General features: G+C 42.8%; 1 protein-coding gene across 3 annotated transcripts in view; it reads left to right on the top strand.

Moving 5' to 3' along the window:
• The window catches only part of LOC118392597 (anoctamin-4-like), a 49,836-nt gene extending 31,665 nt beyond the window's left edge, over positions 1-18,171 (top strand). For all 3 annotated transcript variants that reach the window (XM_052460610.1, XM_052460609.1, XM_052460611.1), the window contains 14 exons: positions 6,742-6,824; positions 8,650-8,790; positions 9,073-9,237; positions 10,377-10,413; positions 10,619-10,730; positions 10,837-10,894; positions 11,436-11,533; positions 11,632-11,774; positions 15,251-15,403; positions 15,718-15,865; positions 15,972-16,091; positions 16,189-16,297; positions 16,401-16,604; positions 16,979-18,171. In XM_052460610.1, coding sequence (XP_052316570.1) covers positions 6,742-6,824; positions 8,650-8,790; positions 9,073-9,237; positions 10,377-10,413; positions 10,619-10,730; positions 10,837-10,894; positions 11,436-11,533; positions 11,632-11,774; positions 15,251-15,403; positions 15,718-15,865; positions 15,972-16,091; positions 16,189-16,297; positions 16,401-16,592 — 1,559 coding nt within the window. In that variant the 3' untranslated portion in view covers positions 16,593-16,604; positions 16,979-18,171. The remainder of the gene's footprint in view (positions 1-6,741; positions 6,825-8,649; positions 8,791-9,072; positions 9,238-10,376; positions 10,414-10,618; positions 10,731-10,836; positions 10,895-11,435; positions 11,534-11,631; positions 11,775-15,250; positions 15,404-15,717; positions 15,866-15,971; positions 16,092-16,188; positions 16,298-16,400; positions 16,605-16,978) is intronic.
• The last annotated feature ends 2,166 nt before the right edge of the window (positions 18,172-20,337 follow it).

Raw genomic sequence — 20,337 nt, 5'->3', positions numbered from 1 at the left:
GGGCCAAGCCCTTTGGACAAGCGCTCCTAATGGCAGGGCCAAGCCCTTTGGACAAGCGCTCCTAATGGCAGGGCCAAGCCCTTTGGACAAGCGCTCCTAATGGCAGGGCCAAGCCCTTTGGACAAGCGCTCCTAATGGCAGAGCCAAGCCCTTTGGACAAGCGCTCCTAATGGCCAGGGCCAAGCCCTCTGGACAAGTGCTCCTAATGGCCAGGGCCAAGCGCTCCTAATGGCCAGGGCCAAGCCCTCTGGACAAGCGCTCCTAATGGCCAGGGCCAAGCCCTCTGGACAAGTGCTCCTAATGGCAGGGCCAAGCCCTTTGGACAAGCACTCCTAATGGCAGGGCCAAGCCCTTTGGACAAGCGCTCCTAATGGCAGGGCCAAGCCCTTTGGACAAGCGCACCTAATGGCAGGGCCAAGCCCTTTGGACAAGCGCTCCTAATGGCCAGGGCCAAGCCCTTGGACAAGCGCTCATAATGGCAGGGCCAAGCCCTTTGGACAAGCGCTCCTAATGGCAGGGCCAAGCCCTTTGGACAAGCGCTCCTAATGGCAGGGCCAAGCCCTTTGGACAAGCGCTCCTAATGGCAGAGCCAAGCCCTCTGGACAAGCGCTCCTAATGGCAGGGCTAAGCCCTTTGGACAAGCGCTCCTAATGGCCAGGGCCAGGCCCTTTGGACAAGCGCTCCTAATGGCCAGGGCCAAGCCCTCTGGACAAGTGCTCCTAATGGCCAGGGCCAAGCGCTCCTAATGGCCAGGGCCAAGCCCTCTGGACAAGCGCTCCTAATGGCCAGGGCCAAGCCCTCTGGACAAGTGCTCCTAATGGCAGGGCCAAGCCCTCTGGACAAGCGCTCCTAATGGCCAGGGCCAAGCCCTTTGCAACGTATAGCAAAGTAACCATATAGAAGTTGTAGACTGTAACCAGTGTGGTGGAAAAAGGCAGTCCGATCTCAATATAAAAAGCTTTATTACGAGCATGCATGCAAGGGGAAACCAATTTGACTCGCTATTTGTTCTCCACAGACATTTATACAGACCAAGGATGGGTGGGGTGTTTCACATGCCCTTCAAATGAGTCCGGTACTTTGGCTTATCACCACAGATAGTAGACTCTGAGAAAGACCAATCATATCAAGGACATGTCCAGGTCATGTAAAATTAAAAATCAAATTTCCTCTTCCACACCAGTCCTCTTCCATCTGTTTTCCAGAAACATACACAATTGAACAATAGGCATGAACAATGGCTTTAATACACTGTAGATACCTGACTGTCAGCTGCCCAAACACTAATCCATATTACCAGTCCTCTATTTTCCAGATAGTTCAAATGAGAAATACAAGTTGTGTGATGTATCTTCTATTCTTCTCAGGTGACTTCCAAAGCTGAGGTGGTGAGTGCGCTGCCAGACTGTGCTCATATTAAAATAGCTGTAACTCTTAGTTTATCAATTATTGATTGCACTGCAAATTCAGACATTGTCTTCAGGGCTAATGGAAACCACTCTTATACATTTCCTTGTCGCTCATATTTTATGGTGAGCAATTTATGGTATAGAGGGATTTAACTTCCACATACATTGGATCAGGTATTCATTACACACTCTACATATAATACTGTACTGTAAGTCAGCAATTTAAATTCAGTTTATCCAAGAAGAACACAAAGAATGGAGCAATGCTCCAAGGTGCATTCTAGGCCATTTTCACATGCAATATATAGCACTTGATTTACAGTTGAAGTAGGAAGTTTACATTACGGTATACTTAGGTTGGAGTCATTCATTTCTTGTTAACAAACTAGTTTTGGCAAGTGGATTCGGACATCTACTTTGCATGACACAAGTCATTTTTTCCAACAATTGTTTACAGACAGATTATTCACTTATAATTCAATGTATCACAATTCCAGTGTGTCAGAAGTTTACATACACTAAGTTGACTGTGCCTTTAAACAGCTTGGAAAATTCCAGAACATGATGTCTTGGCTTTAGAAGCTTCTGATAGGCTACTTGACATCATTTGAGTCAATCGTAGGTGTACCTGTGGATGTATTTCAAGGCCTACCTTCAAACTCAGTGCCAAAAGAAATCAGCCAAGACCCCAGAAAAACATTGTAGACTTCCACAAGTCTGGTTCATCCTTGGGAGCATTTTCCAAACGCCTGAAGTTACTACGTTCATCTGTACAAACAATTAGTATGCAAGTGTAAACACCATGGGACCACGCAGGCTCCATACCGCTCAGGAAGGAGACGCGTTCTGTCTCCTAGAGATGAATGTACTTTGGTGCGAAAAGTGCAAATCAATCACAGGACAACAGCAAAGGACCTTGTGAAGATAATGGACGACACATTTACAAAAGTATCTATATCCACAGTAATACGAGTCCTATATCAACATAACCCGAAAGGCCGCTCAGCAAGGAAGAAGCCACTGCTCCAAAACCGCCATAAAAAAGCCAGACTATGGTTTGCAACTGCACATGGGGACAAAGATCGTACTTTTTGGAGAAATGCCCTCTGGTCTGATGAAACAAAAATAGACCTGTTTGGCCATAATGACCATCGTTATGTTTGGAGGAAAATGGGGGATGCTTGCAAGCTGAAGAACACCATCTCAACCGTGAAGCACGGGGGTGGAAGCATCATGTTGTGGGGGTGCTTTGCTGCAGGAGTGACTGGTGCACTTCACAAATAGATGGTATCATGAAGAAGGGAAATCATGTGGATATTGAAGCAAGATCTCAAGACATCAGTCAGGAAGTTTAAGCTTGGTCGCAAATGGGTCGTCCAAATGGACAATGACCCCAAGCATACTTCCAAAGTTGACAACAAAGTCAAAGTATTGGAGTGGCCATCACAAAGCCCTGACCTCAATCCTAAAGAACATTTGTGGGAAGAACAGAAAAAGCGTCTGCGAGCAAGGAGGCCTACAAACCTGACTCAGTTACACCAGCTCTGTCAGGAGGAATGGGCCAAAATTCACCCAACTTATTGTGTGAAGCTTGTGGAAGGCTACCCAAAACGTTTGACTCAAGTTAAACAATTTAAAGGCAATGCTACTAATTGAGTGTATGTAAGCTTCTGACCCACTGGGAATGTGATGAAAGCTGAAATAAATCACTCTATCTATACTGTTGTTCTGACATTTCACATTGTTAAAATAAAGTGGTGATCATAACTGACCTAAAACGGGGAATTTGTTTTAGGATTAAATGTCAGGAATTGTGAAAAACTGACTTTAAATGTATTTGGCTAAGGTGTATGTCAACTTCCGACTTCAGCTGTATGTGATTCACTCACCCGCCGTTGGTGTGGGTTCTGGCTGCCAGACCCAGACGTCTGACTGGGAAAGGTCCAGAGAGAAGCTGTCATTCTGGGGACGGCCCATCGCTCTACTCCTTTACACCGGACCAGGACCAATCTAGACAAGACGGAGACATTAGCATGTAGCGTCAACCACATATTGCTTTAGATAACAACAACTTGGACTTGACAGAGGCTGTCATAATTCTTCATAAGAGCTTGTGACAGTAGGGTTTGCATGTTTCTTCAATGCACGTTATGGTTACTGATTGCATACTTCATGAGTCAAGATTTTTGTCATACTGTTCACTGTTTGAATGGTCACGTGTTGATCAGTGGTCGTTGTTTGTGATGGCTTTACTAACATGGAACCCAAAACGGCTGCGCACGTGCGATATCGTGCATAAATTTATTTTGCCCCCCCCCACACCAAACGCGATCACGACACGCAGGTTAAAATATCAAAACAAACTCTGAACCAATGACATTAATTTGGGGACAGGTCGAAAAGCATTAAACATGGCAATTTAGCTAGTTAGCTTGCACTTGCTAGCTAATGTTAATTAGCTAGCCGAATCGTTTCTAGTCATCTCTCCTCCTTACAGGCTTTTTCATCTTTGAACTTATATGGTGATTGGCATCTAACTTAATTTTACCACAATGACCGGCAAAACATTTTGTCTTTCAATCACCCACATGGGTATAACCAATGAGGAGATGGCACATGGGTACCTGCTTCTATAAATCAATGAGGAGATGAGAGAGGCAGGACTTTCAGCGCGATCTGCGTCAGAAATAGGAATGATTTCTATTTTAGCCCTTGGCAACGCAGACGCTCGTTGGCGCGTGCGAGCAGTGTGGGTGCAATAATTGAATAACATGGATTTCTACATTTATTTTGTGACGCTCGCGCATGCGACGTGTCCGGTCTGGTCAGTATGTTAGGCATCGTGTACTTAAAGCTTGAATCCAGCAGTGAAACTGTCACATCTGTTTGCGATATTACAACAACAAAGACGTTACTTAAAACAACAAACTGTTTTTCCCCCCTCGGACATCTTTGCATGCGCGAGAGAACAGCAGAGTATGTACGATGCTGGACGCTTATTTCCTCAAAACAAGAACGGGTGGGGTGCCAGTGGTGCTGTTTCGCCAATTGCGGATTTCTTCCCTAATGTGTTAGCGAGATTCATGTGTAGGATAATGGGGTCAAATTTAGGTTAAATATCCAACATTCATCATTCTCTTGAGTGCAATGTCTACTAAAAATATTTGATCTAACCCTGCCTTTAATTAATTAGTCACAAATTGGCGATTTCATCTCCTTGGTACAAAGTTACAGTACTTCAATGGTCAAATTGTCACGTCTGTTGAAAGGAGAGGCCCCAGGTGCAGAGTGGTAAGCGTACATTTTCTCTTTATTTGGAAAAAAGATGCCGAACAAAAACAACAACCATTACAAAAACAAACCATGAAGCTAAAGGCTATGTGCCCTAAACAAAGTCAACTTTCCACCAAGAAAGGAGAGAAAAAGGGCTACCTAAGTATGGTTCCCAATCAGAGACAATGATAGACAGCTGTCCCTGATTGAGAACCATACCCGGCCAAAACATAGAAACACCAAATCATAGAAAACGAAACATAGAATGCCCACCCCAAATCACACCCTGACCAAACCTAATAGAGACATTAAAAAGCTCTCTACGGTCAGGGCGTGACACAAATATATTGCGTGAACTCTGCTTCACTCAACTTCATGCAACAAAGTAGATCAGCTGAAAACATGAAACAGTTACAGTTGGTAGCAAAAATGAATAAACTAACCTGAAACATGTAAGTAATACATGTTAGCTACACTTCAATAGCACACTACTATTTTGTAACAATCCCATAGCCTACTCACGTTTTTAGTCTTTTTGTTGTTTTTGTTGCTAGAGCAAATTATGGAAAATCTACAAGTGATAAACAACCTAACTGCATTCGGTGCTCTTTCAACTGGTAGATTGCAATCGTTTTCTGTAGTGCAATTACATTTACATTTTAGTCATTTATCTGACACAATATCCAGACACACTTATAATCATGTAAGTGCATACAAGTGGAACCAACCACATGTATAAAAGTATGACAATAAAGCAAAACATTTCAAAATACATTTGGGATTAATCAAGGCTAAATAACTGCATAGGCCCTCAGATACTTAATACAGCATGGTTCCCCAACTGGCGGGCCGTGGGCCGAATTTGGCCCGCTGGTGCTTTTTTTTTGGCCCCCAAAGTTTTCTGAGCAAAAACGTTTTCTTTTTTTTTGTGGTGAATTTTCATTGTTGGACATGAGACTGTAAAAAAGAAAACAGTTCATCAGCTTTAAGTGACTTTAATTTAAGAAATCTGTTCCCAAGTATTCTCACGCATAATAGAGAGGCAGGACGTGATCATATACAAATGCAAGCAAGGTTTGAAATGATTGTTTTAGTCAAACATAATCTGTTTGGGCAGTCTTTTTGCAGTCTACAAATGATTTGTAGTTATGTTCTAACCTCCTAACCATCCGCTCAAGAAAAAAACGTCCCACGGCTGAATCTAGTTGATGATCCCTGCAATACAGTATCGTTGGACTGCCTGTAAATAAGTATACAACTCAACCTACCTGGGTTTGTCTGGAGAGCAGGGGATCTTGCTGCAGGGCCTTGCTGTTGTCCAACACTGACTATTTCTTGGCATTCACCTACAGTAGAATACCCATTGAAATCACTTCATTAACATTCCTCTCAAGTGTGCTCCTCTGCTGCTGGCTCTGCAGAAACATGTGCCTTTCCACCAAAAGAAACCGCTAGTCACTGGCCGGCCTCGTGCAACTGTCTGGAACTACTAAAACATGTGCCTTTCCATTCAGAGCTACTAGTTTAACTGATCTTAGTCCAGCCTCTGCAAAGAGATATTGCTCTGATTGTCAAGTGACACACTGGTAAACAGGTTGGCATCTAAATGACCTTATTCAGGAGAACCTTTCCTCTCTCTCTTCAGTGCTTTAAAGGCAGCAATGGCTTGTTGGTGAAATGACCTATTGTGACCATCCTAAATAGCTAAACTAGTGAACGATTTTAGATAACTGAAGTAACAGTATGTATCCTGGCACCCAGCAACCCTGCTGCAAAATACTTGTGTTATTGTCTTATCTGAATGTGTAGAACTTCTAATCATTTTAAGTTATGCAAAACAACCTTCCTTCGACAAAGAATGCGATGGTTGAATTTAAAGGGTTCCTGTTTTTGGCAGCATTGCAAGAGATGGTTGAATTTAAATGATTCTGTTTGTAATACATTGCCAACATTGTTTTATAGCTTGAACACAAGTGTACATATTTGTCCCACATTGAATATGACACATACTCACCTAGTCCTAACAACCCTCAAACACTAACCTAGTTGTGTATTTTAGCAACCGTGTTTCTCGAGTTCTGGAAGAGGCGGCGAGCGGTCCTTGCGTATGACTGGGACCTAATTGACTGGGAGGAAGAGGAGGTAAATATATCTTCATTATGATCAGCATCATCAAATTAGAAATAATCTCCCAGGCAAAATGTGTGTGTGTTTCTAGCAAGAAGAATTTTTCAGATTTTTTTGTGATTAAAAAAAAATACATTTTTTATAAGATTTTAACAATCATACCATGAAGGTCCTAGGGACGTTCCACTTTGCTGAAATATACAAAATATTACAAGAGGGAGCATTGCCTTGAGATTCCCACTCGGGTTATGACTAGGTATGAGTAGTGGGAACTGGGTTACTGAGATTTTCCACCCAAACCAAATCCCTTTTCTCTGGATAAATAACAGCAAGAAACCTGTAAATTATTTCTAGTCCTTCTCTCTGCTATCGCATACAGTGGGGCAAAAAAGTATTTAGTCAGTCACCAATTGTGCAAGTTCTCCCACTTAAAAAGATGAGAGAGGCCTATGACTTTCATCATAGGTACACTTCAACTATGACAGACAAAATGAGAAAAAAAATCCAGAAAATCACATTGTAGGATTTCACACACTGTTGCTGGTATTTTGGCCCATTCCTCCATGCAGATCTCGTCTAGAGCAGTGATGTTTTGGGGCTGTTGATGGGCAACACAGACTTTCAACTCCCTCCAAAGATTTTCTATGGGGTTGAGATCTGGAGACTGGCTAGGCCACTCCAGGACCTTGAAATGCTTCTTACGAAGCCACTCCTTCGTTGCCCGGGCGGTGTGTTTGGGATCATTGTCATGCTGAAAGACCCGGCCATGTTTCATCTTCAATGCCCTTGCTGATGGAAGGAGGTTTTCACTCAAAATCTCACGATACATGGCCCCATTCATTCTTTCCTTTACATGGATCAGTCGTCCTGGTCCCTTTGCAGAAAAACAGCCCCAAAGCATGATGTTTCCACCAACATGCTTCACAGTAGGTATGGTGTTCTTTGGATGCAACTCAGCATTCTTTGTCCTCCAAACACAACGAGTTGAGTTTTACCAAAAAGTTATATTTTGGTTTCATCTGACCATATGACATTCTCCCAATCTTCTTCTGGATCATCCAAATGCTCTCTTGCAAACTTCAGACAGGCCTGGACATGTACTGGCTTAAGCAGGGGGACACATCTGGCACTGCAGGATTTGAGTCCCTGGCGGCATAGTGTGTTACTGATGGTAGGCTTTGTTACTTTGGTCCCAGCTCTCTGCAGGTCATTCACTAGGTCCCCCTGTGTGGTTCTGGGATTTTTGCTCACTGTTCTTGTGAACATTTTGACCCCACGGGGTGAGATCTTGCGTGGAGCCCCAGATCGAGGGAGATTATCAGTGGTCTTGCATGTCTTCCATTTCCTAATAATTGCTCCCACAGTTGATTTCTTCAAACCAAGCTGCTTACCTATTGCATATTCAGTCTTCCCAGCCTGGTGCAGGTCTACAATTTTGTTTCTAGTGTCCTTTGACAGCTCTTTGGTCTTGGCCATAGTGGAGTTTGGAGTGTGACTGTTTGAGGTTGTGGACAGGTGTCTTTTATACTGATAACAAGTTCAAACAGGTGCCATTAATACAGGTAACGAGTGGAGGACAGAGGAGCCTCTTAAAGAAGAACTTACAGGTCTGTGAGAGACAGAAATCTTGTTTGTAGGTGACCAAATACTTATTTTTCACCATAATTTGCAAATAAATTCATAAAAAATCCTACAATGTGAATTTCTGGATTTTTTTCTCTCATTTTGTCTGTCATAGTTGAAGTGTACCTATGATGAAAATTACAGGCCTCTGTCATCTTTTTAAGTGGGAGGACTTGCACAAGCGTTTGTGGCTCAGCCAGCTTTCTGTGTGCTGCAGGAGGAAATCCGCCCCCAGTTTGAGGCCAAATATTCAAAAAAGGAGAGGATGAACCCCATAACTGGAAAGCCTGAGCCGTACCAGGCCTTTACAGACAAGTACAGCCGACTCATCGTCTCAGCTTCTGGAATCTTCTTTATGGTAAGTACCTGGAGTAGGTATAGTGAATATTTCATAATAAATTAATTTGAGTAGGGACAGATTCATTAAAATGATTTGCATGTTGCCTCGTGCTTGCCGCAAAACCAGTTTCCCACTGGGTTTTGTTTGAATTCATTCAAATCTTCAGTAAGTGGGCCATGCAGGAATCAAACCCACCACTGTGACGTTGCAAGCAAGCCAACACAAGCCAGTGAGCTATCAATCAGATTTGCCTTGTTGCTATCGGTGTGTCTGACCAGAATGTTTTATTGACCTACTCAGATCCTGGTGGTGATCGCTGCCGTCTTCGGCATCGTGATTTACCGCGTGATCACAGTCAGCACTTTTGCCGCCTTCGGCTGGGCTCTCATCAGGAATAACTCTCAGGTGGCCACCACCGGCACAGCCGTGTGCATCAACTTCTGCATCATCATGCTCCTCAATGTGGTAAGGGCTTTGTTGAGAAATGCAATTAGGATTATGAGATTAAAAAAGTGGCATATATATATATATACACACTGAGTGTACACAACATTAGGAACACCTGCTCCACCAAAAGGACATCTGGCAAACCAGTGGTTAAAAACGGGTAATTGATGAAAGGGGACAAAGGAGGCTGACACAAATTGTGCTGAGCAGCAGACGTGCTACAGTTAGTCAACTGACAGTCCAGTACAACATTGGTGCCCAAAAACGCACAAAAGAATGCACAACTCGTCATACCTTGACACGAATGGGGTATGGCAGCCGACAACCTTACAGAGTTCCACTTCTTTCATTAAAAACAAGAAACTGCGTTTGCAATGGGCTAAGCAACGAAGACACTGGAGAATTGGAAAAACATTGCCTGGTCTGAGGAATCCTGGTTTCTGCTTTTTCACATTGATGTGTGTCAACATTGCAGCCTAGTGGTGATGGTGTGGGGTGTGTTTTCATGGCACACATTAGGTCCCTTGATAAAAGTGGAGCAACATTTGAATGCCAAAGGATATCTGAACATCATTGCCAATCAGGTGCATCCCTTCATGGCAGCAGTGTATCTGTCTGCGAATATATTTTTAACAGCAGGATAATGCCCCATGACACAAGGCTAGGATTGTCCAGAAATGGTTCCACTAACATGAATGAATTCAGCTTGGCCTGCCCAGTCATCAGATCTCAATTCAATTGAGCATCTGTGGGATGAGATGGAACAAGCTATTTGGAGTAGAGATCCACTACAAGCAATTCATGGGGGAATCATAGGAGTCAACATGGGCCAGCATCCCTGTGGAACACTTTCGACGCCTTGTCCATGACCCAAAGAATTGAGGCTGTTCTGAGGGCAAAGGGGGGTGCAACTCAATATTAGGAAGGTGTTCTTAATGTTGTACACTCAGTGTATATTGTCTACCAACGGTGAAACCCTAATGTCGTGTAGCGCTTTTTGATTCAGTTAACTACAGTTGTGCTCAAAATGTTGATAAAAATGGATCCTAACGCCCTTCAATGTCATGACGTATCGGGATTTTTAGCTACAACCGCATGAGAGTCAAGAGAGTCATAGAAAACAAACCCTATTAACTGATAACCTTGTTTCTTTTCAGTTGTATGAAAAAGTTGCCCTTCTGCTCACCAATTTAGGTAAGCTACAACTGTTCCTCCATCTGTCATCATGCTGTAACATGCCATCCTCAGAGGTAATTACAGTCAATATAATGCAGGGGCTGTGGTTTTATACACACCCTCTCTCCTTCTGTCGCCCTCTCTTTATTCTTCTTTCTCTCTTATTCTCTATTTTCTCCCTCTTTCTGTTTCTCTGTCTCTCCCTCTGGCTCTGTGTCCACAGAGCAGCCGAGGACTGAGTCCGAGTGGGAGAACAGCTTCACCCTGAAGATGTTCCTGTTTCAGTTTGTCAATCTCAACAGCTCTACCTTCTACATAGCTTTTTTCCTGGGCAGGTGAGCAAACATCTCTACTTCATGGTGTAAATCATAATACCCGGCTATATTTCACACTATATTTCATAGAGATTAGTTAGTAAAATGATGTGACCACCTTTGTCAGGTTCACTGGCCGGCCAGGAGCCTATATCCGCCTCATCAACCGCTGGAAACTGGAAGAGGTGAGTGAACTTGTATGTTTTTCATTGGGCTTTTGAAATGTGTTCAACGTGGAAAGGTTATAGTGGAAAGTACACTCTCGTGGACAGATGCACATAACATAAATGGTAGTAGCATCTGTCGACAGACTGTGGGATGCCACTACGAATTAGGAACTTTTTTTCCAGTACGTCGATTTTTCATCGCTGATCACATCACAATTTCGCAGTTCCTCGCATCTTTCGAATTTAGGAAGTGGAGTGGACATTTTGTCCAGTGGACTTGCCAGAAACTGTCTGAGAGTTTCAGTTTAGAGGGGTGGAGACTTCACTTGTCTCTTTAGTATATTTCCTAACACGTCTCCGCCCAGAACTGAATTGAGTTTATGCTGCAAATAACACCAAAATTTGTTCTGGGTGTCCCAGATTAAGTGGAAAGTAGCTTGGAACACTGTATTCTCACTCAAACCTCTGTGTTATGAACCAGATAATTAGGGTTACTGGATAGTTAGTTGAAGAGTTATGATTGAATAAAGTGTCGGCACTGTATCCCCTTTCTGTGTAGTGCCATCCCAGTGGTTGTTTGATAGATCTCTGCATGCAGATGGGTATCATCATGGTGCTCAAGCAGACCTGGAACAACTTCATGGAGCTGGGCTACCCGTGAGTATGCCCTGGCTTAGCCAATTAGACGCAATTAGCGCCTATCGTGTCATCTCCACCAGTCACCCCCTGTGACTTTATAATTGGCTGTTTGTCAGGCTGATCCAGAACTGGTGGACGCGGCGAAGGCTGAGGCAGGAGCACGGCCCCAACGCCAAGGCCAGCTTCCCGCAGTGGGAAAGGGACTACAACCTGCAGCCCATGAATGCCTACGGACTGTTTGACGAATACCTAGAGATGAGTATGTACCCTTTGACCCTGAGCCCACGTTTAAAGCAACTGTCCAATGACTCATCCTATACTCGTATTTGTGGCCAAAGCATACATTGGAGGAAAACACTTTTTTTTAAAACACCTCAAACAGACCGTGTTTATTTCCACATAGAGGATGATGTCATCCTCCTGGCCAATCAGTTGGTCTACTCATATATATTTTTTTAATTACCAGTGTACACCCACACCTTTCTGTTGTTGGGCTACAACGTTCCAATACAAAAAAAACTGTTTTTTAACATACTTAATTAAGTACCATTTTTTGGATGAAAAATTGTAATTAGTTCTAGGTTATATTCCATAGAAATCTGGAAACACTGGACAGTTACTTTAAAATGCAAATAATTTCTATCTCACTATCAATCAATTGACCAATCAGAAGAAATCAGTGTGGCTCCAGCGATATAGACCTGAGTGAGCAACCAAGTAAGCCACTGCTCTGCATTGAGAACACTGAGAGTCATTGTCGTCATCATCTTGTACACAGTTAATACACAAGTGCAGAAAACATAGCTAACTCCTCTGTGTAAGATGGGTGTAAAAATGTGCTGGTGTTGTCATCGATAGATCCCCTTTCTGTTTGTCCCATTCCCATCAGTGGTGCTTATACTGTTCTGTTTGTTATGTTCACACGCTTTGACTAGAAATGGCTCAATTGTAGACACTTTGGAATGATTTGGACATGAAATACATGAAACATGCTAAACATGTTAATTTTGGGGATATTGAGTTACATTGGTCTTTGGACAATAAAACAACAGTGTTAGAATTTGGGAATTGTGGCCACTGGCCAGGTATATAAAACCAAAGGATGGATTGATGTCTAACCTTATCTCCAGATGTCTTACAGTGTAAGGAAAACAATGTACATGTGTATATTGGGTGAACCATTTCCCTAAACAATTTGGGTAACACTTTACAAGGGGTTCTTATTACCGTGTAATTATTCCTGTGAGTACAGTGTAATTATTCCTGTGAGTACAGTGTAGTTATTCCTGTGAGTACATTGTAGTTATTCCTGTGAGTACAGTGTAATTATTCCTGTGAGTACAGTGTAATTATTCATGTGAGTACAGTGTAGTTATTCCTGTGAGTACAGTGTAGTTATTCCTGTGAGTACATTGTAGTTATTCCTGTGAGTACATTGTAGTTATTCCTGTGAGTACAGTGTTACAAGAATTTTAATTACTCATTGTTACACTCCAACTTAGAGCAGCACAACTAACCCTAGCAGCACCTAGACGTAACCGTTAGTTACGCTAACAGTAAGTACAGTGTAGCAATGACTAATTACAATTATTTTTGCACCGCTTACAATAATAATTCAACAGTAATAAGATTAGTGTAATGTAAATTGTTAATAAGTTGAGAGAACATATTGGTCAGATGTGGGACACCAACTCCGTTGTCATTTTTCCCTGATTGCCTGATTGCTTGCAGTGAACATGAAAGGTACTGTAGAACAAAATGTTGTTTACTAGTTAGGTCATGAATGCATGTGCCAAATATGTTTATTGCGCTCCTTGCCATCATATTCTGCTTTGCCAGGCAAACTGCACATGGAGAGGAGAAAGGCCATGAATATTAGCTTAGGATCTAATTACTTCTATAGAAAACCGATTTCCACTGGGCACAACAGTGTTCTTTGAGGAGCTGGTTCTGTGGTGGACAAAGTGCTGGTGTTAGTGCCAACTTTTTCTCCAGGCTGCCAAGACAATAACACACCTGACAACAGTCTATTGATGACTATAGATCACCTCAGAGGGGGTTGATTAACCTAGATAGTTTATGGGTGGTGGAAATGACCTTTCTGTCTGAGAGATTCCAGACTGAAATACAGCCTACTTGAATAAGTGGCCAGTTCATAGATTAAAAACACCTGTCATAAGAATACAGAATTTCTAACAATTTATACCAGTATCACAAATGACCCGGGAATGTAATTTACCAAGAAAACACTGGTGTAAAGAATGAGTGGTTATGACATGGGTATGATGTCATTATTGAAAAGTTAACTGAAGTATAATGCTATGCATTTCTCCATGTGAAATGTCCATATCAATCTGTAAGCTCTTCACCTTTACAGGAATGACATCCTCTAAAATGGCATGCAGCCTCTGCCAACTTCACTACCTAGGAGAGATCATTATTGAAACGTCATCATTTCACTATTTTATAATCCTCTAATACAGTCTGATATTTAAGAACTGTTGAGTAAAAACCGGAACATGTTTGGACAGTAAGATCTCTAACCTGCTCTTGTTACATTCTAGAATACGTTGACCTACATGACTGATTTATACTCTTTGCCCCCCTGGGGAGCTGGAGGTCGAAGGTCAACCATAAACTAGCACTCGTACAGTGTTTGCTCATGTAAACCATTATATACAAGCCATGTACTGTATATATCATGTTTACATTTATTTACCATCAAGGTGAATGCTGGTAAATGTGAATAATTAACGTCTACATAGATTTTCCACATGCATATTGAAGGAAAAGTCTGCCCCACAACTATCTTTTGGTATTTGTTTCATTAGTCCATTGTTGACATAGTCCCAAAGTGTTTTTCTTGTCAGCGCTCAAGTTTTCAAGATACGTAACTTTCAAAATACAGTAATCATCACTACATGATGCATTTTGCATTATATGATGCTGCGGTTTGCACCATACGGGGATGATTTCTGTGTTTTGAAAGTTACGTATGTTGAAAACTTGAGTGCTGACAAGCAAAACATTTTGGCAAAACAATGGACTAATGAAACAAATACCAAAAGATAGTTTTTGGGGTGGAGTTGTCCTTTCAGTATGATTATGTGAGGTATACATAAAGCAGGCACATGCCATGTGTTAATCACACAATGGTTACTTGAAGCATTTCTCCTACATGTGTTTGGTGTAGACAGATTTATGTGTGACAATGTCAGATGACCGTGACATTTATGACAGTGACAGATCAGTGTGACGCTTAGGCTAGGATTCCGTGGTTTCACACAGCATGCAGCTATGTCCACATGCATGTGTCACTGTTTATTTTAACCCATAATGCTATTTTAACCCATAATGCTATCTTAACCCATAATGCTATTTTAACCCATAATGCTATTTTAACCCATAATGCTGCATAGATCCATTATGTGGCGTCTCTGTAGGCTTTTTGAATGCTGATTTGTAATTACGCTCGATGTACTACCGTCTGTGACTTCCTTGGCGAGGCTCTTCACGAAGCACAAAATCAAATGGCAAACTTTGTCCTGTGAAATGCCCACACGCACTGACATACAGTAACAATTGTGACATTGAATGGTATAACCTCAAATCATATTGCCCTTTCTGAGTGAATATGGCTTTGGGGTGGCCATCTGTACAAAATGTAATGGGGTTTTTGAATGGGGTTTTGAATAGGACTACTGGCGCTTTACTCCCTGTGTCTGTGTGTTTCAGTCTTACAGTTTGGCTTCACCACCATATTTGTGGCAGCTTTCCCCCTGGCCCCGCTCCTGGCCCTCCTCAACAACATCATCGAGATCCGCCTGGACGCCTACAAGTTTGTCACCCAGTGGCGGAGACCCCTGCCCTCTCAAGCCAAAGACATAGGTTAGGCTCAACTTCCGGTCTGACAATCACCTACTGTAGGGCCATTTTCAAAGGAACGCAAAACATGCCATATAGACAAAATTGTTTTACGCCAACAATCGTGCCTCAACTATTTTCACTCAATAGAACCCTATTTCATTAGTTTCAGCACAGACAGACCATTTTAGCCGGCAAATCTATTATACTTTATACTTTTGGAATCATTCTCATACCCCTTTATAAGTATTCTTTGAAGAAGTCCTGACAGGCTGCTTGCTGGTGAACTGTAATAAATCATTTGCATCGGAGCAAGAACATTGTTCTTTTCTCTCCAGGGATCTGGTACGGCATCCTGGAGGGCATCGGTATCTTGTCCGTCATCACCAACGCCTTTGTCATCGCCGTCACCTCCGACTTCATCCCACGCCTTGTCTACGCATACAAGTACGGCCCGTGTGCCGGGCAGGGCCGGGCCGGGGAGAGGTGAGCGAGCCTGACCACAGTGACCACACAGGCAAAGTGTCTGCCTTTGACATGTTTTCTGGCATCACAACGTCAAACCACTGACATTTTAATGTTTCCTGTCCAGGTGCATGATGGGATATGTGAACGCCAGTCTATCGATGTTCAGAGTGTCTGATTTTGAGAACACGTCGGTGCCCAGGACAGATGGATCGGATACATTTGGAGAAGCAGTGAAGTACTGCAGGTAGGTTTGGTGACCAAAGAAAGTCTTGGTATGGTTGGGTTTTTTGAACAGAAAAGTCATAACCTTTGACCTTTCGACCCTGTACTTGACCCCCCAGGTACCGTGACTACAGAGAGCCCCCAGACTCGCCCGGTGAGCCATACTCCTACACACTGCAGTTCTGGCATGTCCTGGCCGCACGACTGGCCTTCATCATAGTCTTCGAGGTTAGTTTGTACAGTTCATTCCATTCAACAAAACCATAACACAATATTCAGCTGAGATGACATTCTGTAATTTCTGTACTATTGGTGTTGTGTTCTTTTGTAGCACATGGTTTTCACCATCAAGAACCTGATCGCCTACCTGATCCCAGACCTGCCCAAGGACCTGCGTGACCGCATGCGGCGGGAGAAGTACCTGATCCAGGAGATGATGTACGAGGCCGAGCTAGAGAGACTGCAGAAGGAGAAGAACGAGAAAAAGAAGAATTACAGGGCCCATCATAACGCATTGCTCTAAATGCACAAGCAGGTGATAAATAACTACACTGCACTGAAGGGACCAGCACAGAATACAGACAGACAATCTATAACAGTTTGCAGGCTGCAGAGTGTGGCGCATAGGAATTACATTTATATATAGGAAGAATAACTCACCTGTATGACCAAGATGTAGCACCACTCATCTGGGTGAAGCACGGCTGTCATTTTATGAATGAACGCTCAACACACATCAGCTATCGAAGTAAGATTTGCCAATTGAAGCACGGGACGACAAGGGACCAGGTTGTGCAAGGAAGGGAAATAAGTAAATAAAATAAAAAGTAATGTCCCTTTTGTTCCTGTTGTCTAGAAGTTCCACTACTGTTGTGATTATCTACTGACACTCTCTCTATGACTCCACAGGTCATACTGGTGTCAATTTTTGCTTGGTGGTGTTGTGAGTGGGAATGACAGAGAACTGGCTGCATGCACGCCAGGGACTGTCCTGCCTGTCTGCGTCTCCCACTGGACCAGGTGAGCGCCCCCAAGAGGACCGTCAGCATGCTCCTCACCATGGTGTTCAAACGTACTGTACGTCATTCTGAATCCAAGAGGCCAGTGGGTGAGGGGGAAAAAAGAGGACATACGTTGGAACATTTTACAATGGGTTTACTACTTTTTTTCCCCAGATTGCTCCTTCCACTTTGGACTCTCAACTGTACATTTCTTGAAAACCTGAATGTAGATTTCAAAGAAACACAAAAAACTAACTTTTGCAGTTCTGTTGTCACAACTTAAAGAAATATTCTGTCATCTGTGCGGTTGAATGACAAACCCTGTTTACAATCCGAGCCTTTTCATTTTGAGGACAAATTCATGATGAATCATGATCAATGGCTTTTACAAGGTTGTAAACCTTCGGCCATGTTCTCTGCTTACGTTGTGTGCTGCTTACAATGTTATTTTGAAACGTTCCATCAGATCTGTGTTAGTGGACGCAGACTGCTCAGACATCCAATGCCTTCCTTTACAATGGATACTAATAAGAGTAATAAAAATGTGTATTTGTTACAAATCAGTTTTGTAATTGTCCCATTTGCACTTTGCTGTCATTTTCATCTTTCCATCTGACAGAATGTGCCACTACGAGAATCTCCATGGCGGTTAGCACATCCTTAGCGGGTAGGTCAGGTTGTCAGAGCACAGTATGCATCACTAACACTGATGTCTCCTCCAGCTCGTTTAGAGGCTGCCCACCAAGTAACTGTAGCTACTGTCTGCCTCTAGTGTCTACCTGATACCCCCTCTACAGTTCCCTACTTGGCCACCAAGGGGCGCCAATACACCTATCTTCTGATGCAGCCACAGGCATCAACAATGAGAGAGAGAAGGGAATAGGTGCACAGTTCTCACATTTTTTTTGTCAGGTGTCCAAAGATAAACACAGTCATGTTCTGATACTTTGAAGATGAGAAGTATCTTTATTTTTGTTTATTGTATGGTGTTTTTTTTGTGTCCCTGGAGGAATTCTTGTTTGGTTTACACCATTATTGGTGTAAAATATCTGTCAAATCCTTAAAGCTTTATGTTTATTTAAATGCTCTCTACCGTTGGCAGCTTTCTCCTGTACGTTTATATAATTCCTAGTGTCTACACGTCTATGTAATAGTAATACAAATTTTGCCAAGGGCAGCAGTTGGTTCCCCAAGCACCGCCTCAATATCGACCACTTTCTTTCATATCCGTAGGAATTGTCAGACTCGTTTCACACATTTGGCACTATAACAGCCTATCAAGGTGAACTAGCTTGTTATTCCTTTCTGTGATAGGTAACAGTTACATTGAGGATAAGACGTCATTTAAAACTGTTACAGCTCCTATTCATGATTGACTTTCAGGGGTCCAATAAGACAAAACAAGAAGATGGCTGAAGTGGCCATTCAAGGTCGTGTTGGCAACCAGAGCACACTGAAAGGCCTTTTCAGCAGCAACCACAGGGCTGGATTCAAGCCGAAATCGCATGTTCCTGTTTGAGCACAAAATACACAAATGTTGGGGGGAAATTTATTGGCTGAATGTCATTGAAGAGAGACAGCATTTTGGTTGGAAGTTGATTGTCTTGACAACGGAATCACACCCATCTTGCAACTGTCTTGACCCTGGACGCCTGAGAAAAGGGCTTTGTATTGCCACTGGGAAGTTCCAAACCATTCTGTATGTTATATGAAAACCACTTTTACAGTATGTTGTCTATGGTCATATTGTGTGAGCATTATAAAGCCATTCTGAGGTTACATAAAGTATCCCTTCTTAGTCTAACGGTCTGACCTTGACTGGAACTGATACATATGGAGCTGGAAGCTGTTGGAATTCACATCAGCATGCTAAATCCTCCTGACCCTTGGAAAATGCTTGTAATCTACTGTTCACATTTTTTACTTTCTCTTGTACATGGAGGCTATAAATTGGAGGCTATAAATTCTATGTAGTCCAGTGCCATGTCCTTCAGGTTGGTTACTGCGGTGTGGTGGAGGAGTTAGCGCAGGGTGCACATCCACACGTAAACTCTCCATTATGAGAAAGAAAAACAGGAGAGGGGAAACATGGCGTGTTTGTTTCCTATTAAGGCAAAATGTTCTCCTCTAAGAGGATTATCCCTGACACCGGCTTTGAGTTGCGTAAGGCTATCCTGGCAATCTGCGATCATATCAGCCATGGCCTCTTATCCTGTATTTTTTCAGAAATGTCCAATACGAAGTGGTAGGGACCTGGGAACATAGAATGAATGAATAGATTATATTTATATGTACAGGCTCCTGTTTGATGGGATGTAAGATTCATTTGAGTTTTCATCCATTTTGTTCAGACCAGTGACCAGTGTTCCTTGACCCGTCTGGGTTTTTTTTCTTCAAATTTGTATCCCTCGCTTGTCTTTTTAATTAATCCAACTCATTTTCTAATACTTATTCATGCAGAACTACTCAGTCTACCTCTCCAGTCTGTCTCAGCCACGATTCCGACATCAAACACAATGTCTCATAATGTTATACCCAGACTTATTGGTGTTCAATAACATTTAATATGAGTTCTCAAATATAGACTTTCAGATTTTAATTGAAGAGACCCCTGCATTGTGTGGTTCCTTGAATGTTGCTTGCCTCATGATCAACCATGCCTGATACCTGAAAACCCATGTCAGCTCCTAGAGCTAATTCTAAGGCTTTAGCTCGGTGGGCTACCCCGGATAACTTGGGTTTGATACTGGTCAAATTTGTATAGCCCAAGATCAAGGCTCACGGGTAAAAGCTATTTTGTCAGGATCCGGAACTTCAATGTGAGGGTGAAAAAGCTCTAGCACACCTGAATCACACAGTGATGGTCCCACAGGCATTTCCCAACCCCAGTGAGAGCTTTGCCAGAATAATGCATAGGCCCTTTGAGCAACAGAAAGCACCAACACACAACTGATGTTTCTAACATGGTCTTGTATTTTTATCATATGTCATAAATGATTTCAGCACTCCCGTGGCGACAGTGCCATGGTACACGTCCTTGAATGTCAGGGCCCCAGCTGTCGGCCCTAATGTTGCTGATGAAGAGCCCTCCTCGCAGGCTGTTTGCACAAACAGGTGAGATGTATGACTGTCTTCCTCTGTCCCTGCTACAGGGAGAGAAAGAACCACTCACTGGTTACCTGGAACGACACTGCAGCCTGTTCCAACCCTTGTAACAGCGGATAGATAATAATGTAGTCTAATAACACGGTTGATGATGTGGAAAGC

The sequence above is a fragment of the Oncorhynchus keta genome, chromosome 13, assembly GCF_023373465.1.
Source record: "Oncorhynchus keta strain PuntledgeMale-10-30-2019 chromosome 13, Oket_V2, whole genome shotgun sequence".
Lineage (NCBI taxonomy): Eukaryota > Metazoa > Chordata > Actinopteri > Salmoniformes > Salmonidae > Oncorhynchus > Oncorhynchus keta.
This window is presented reverse-complemented; position numbering and strand designations above follow the sequence as displayed.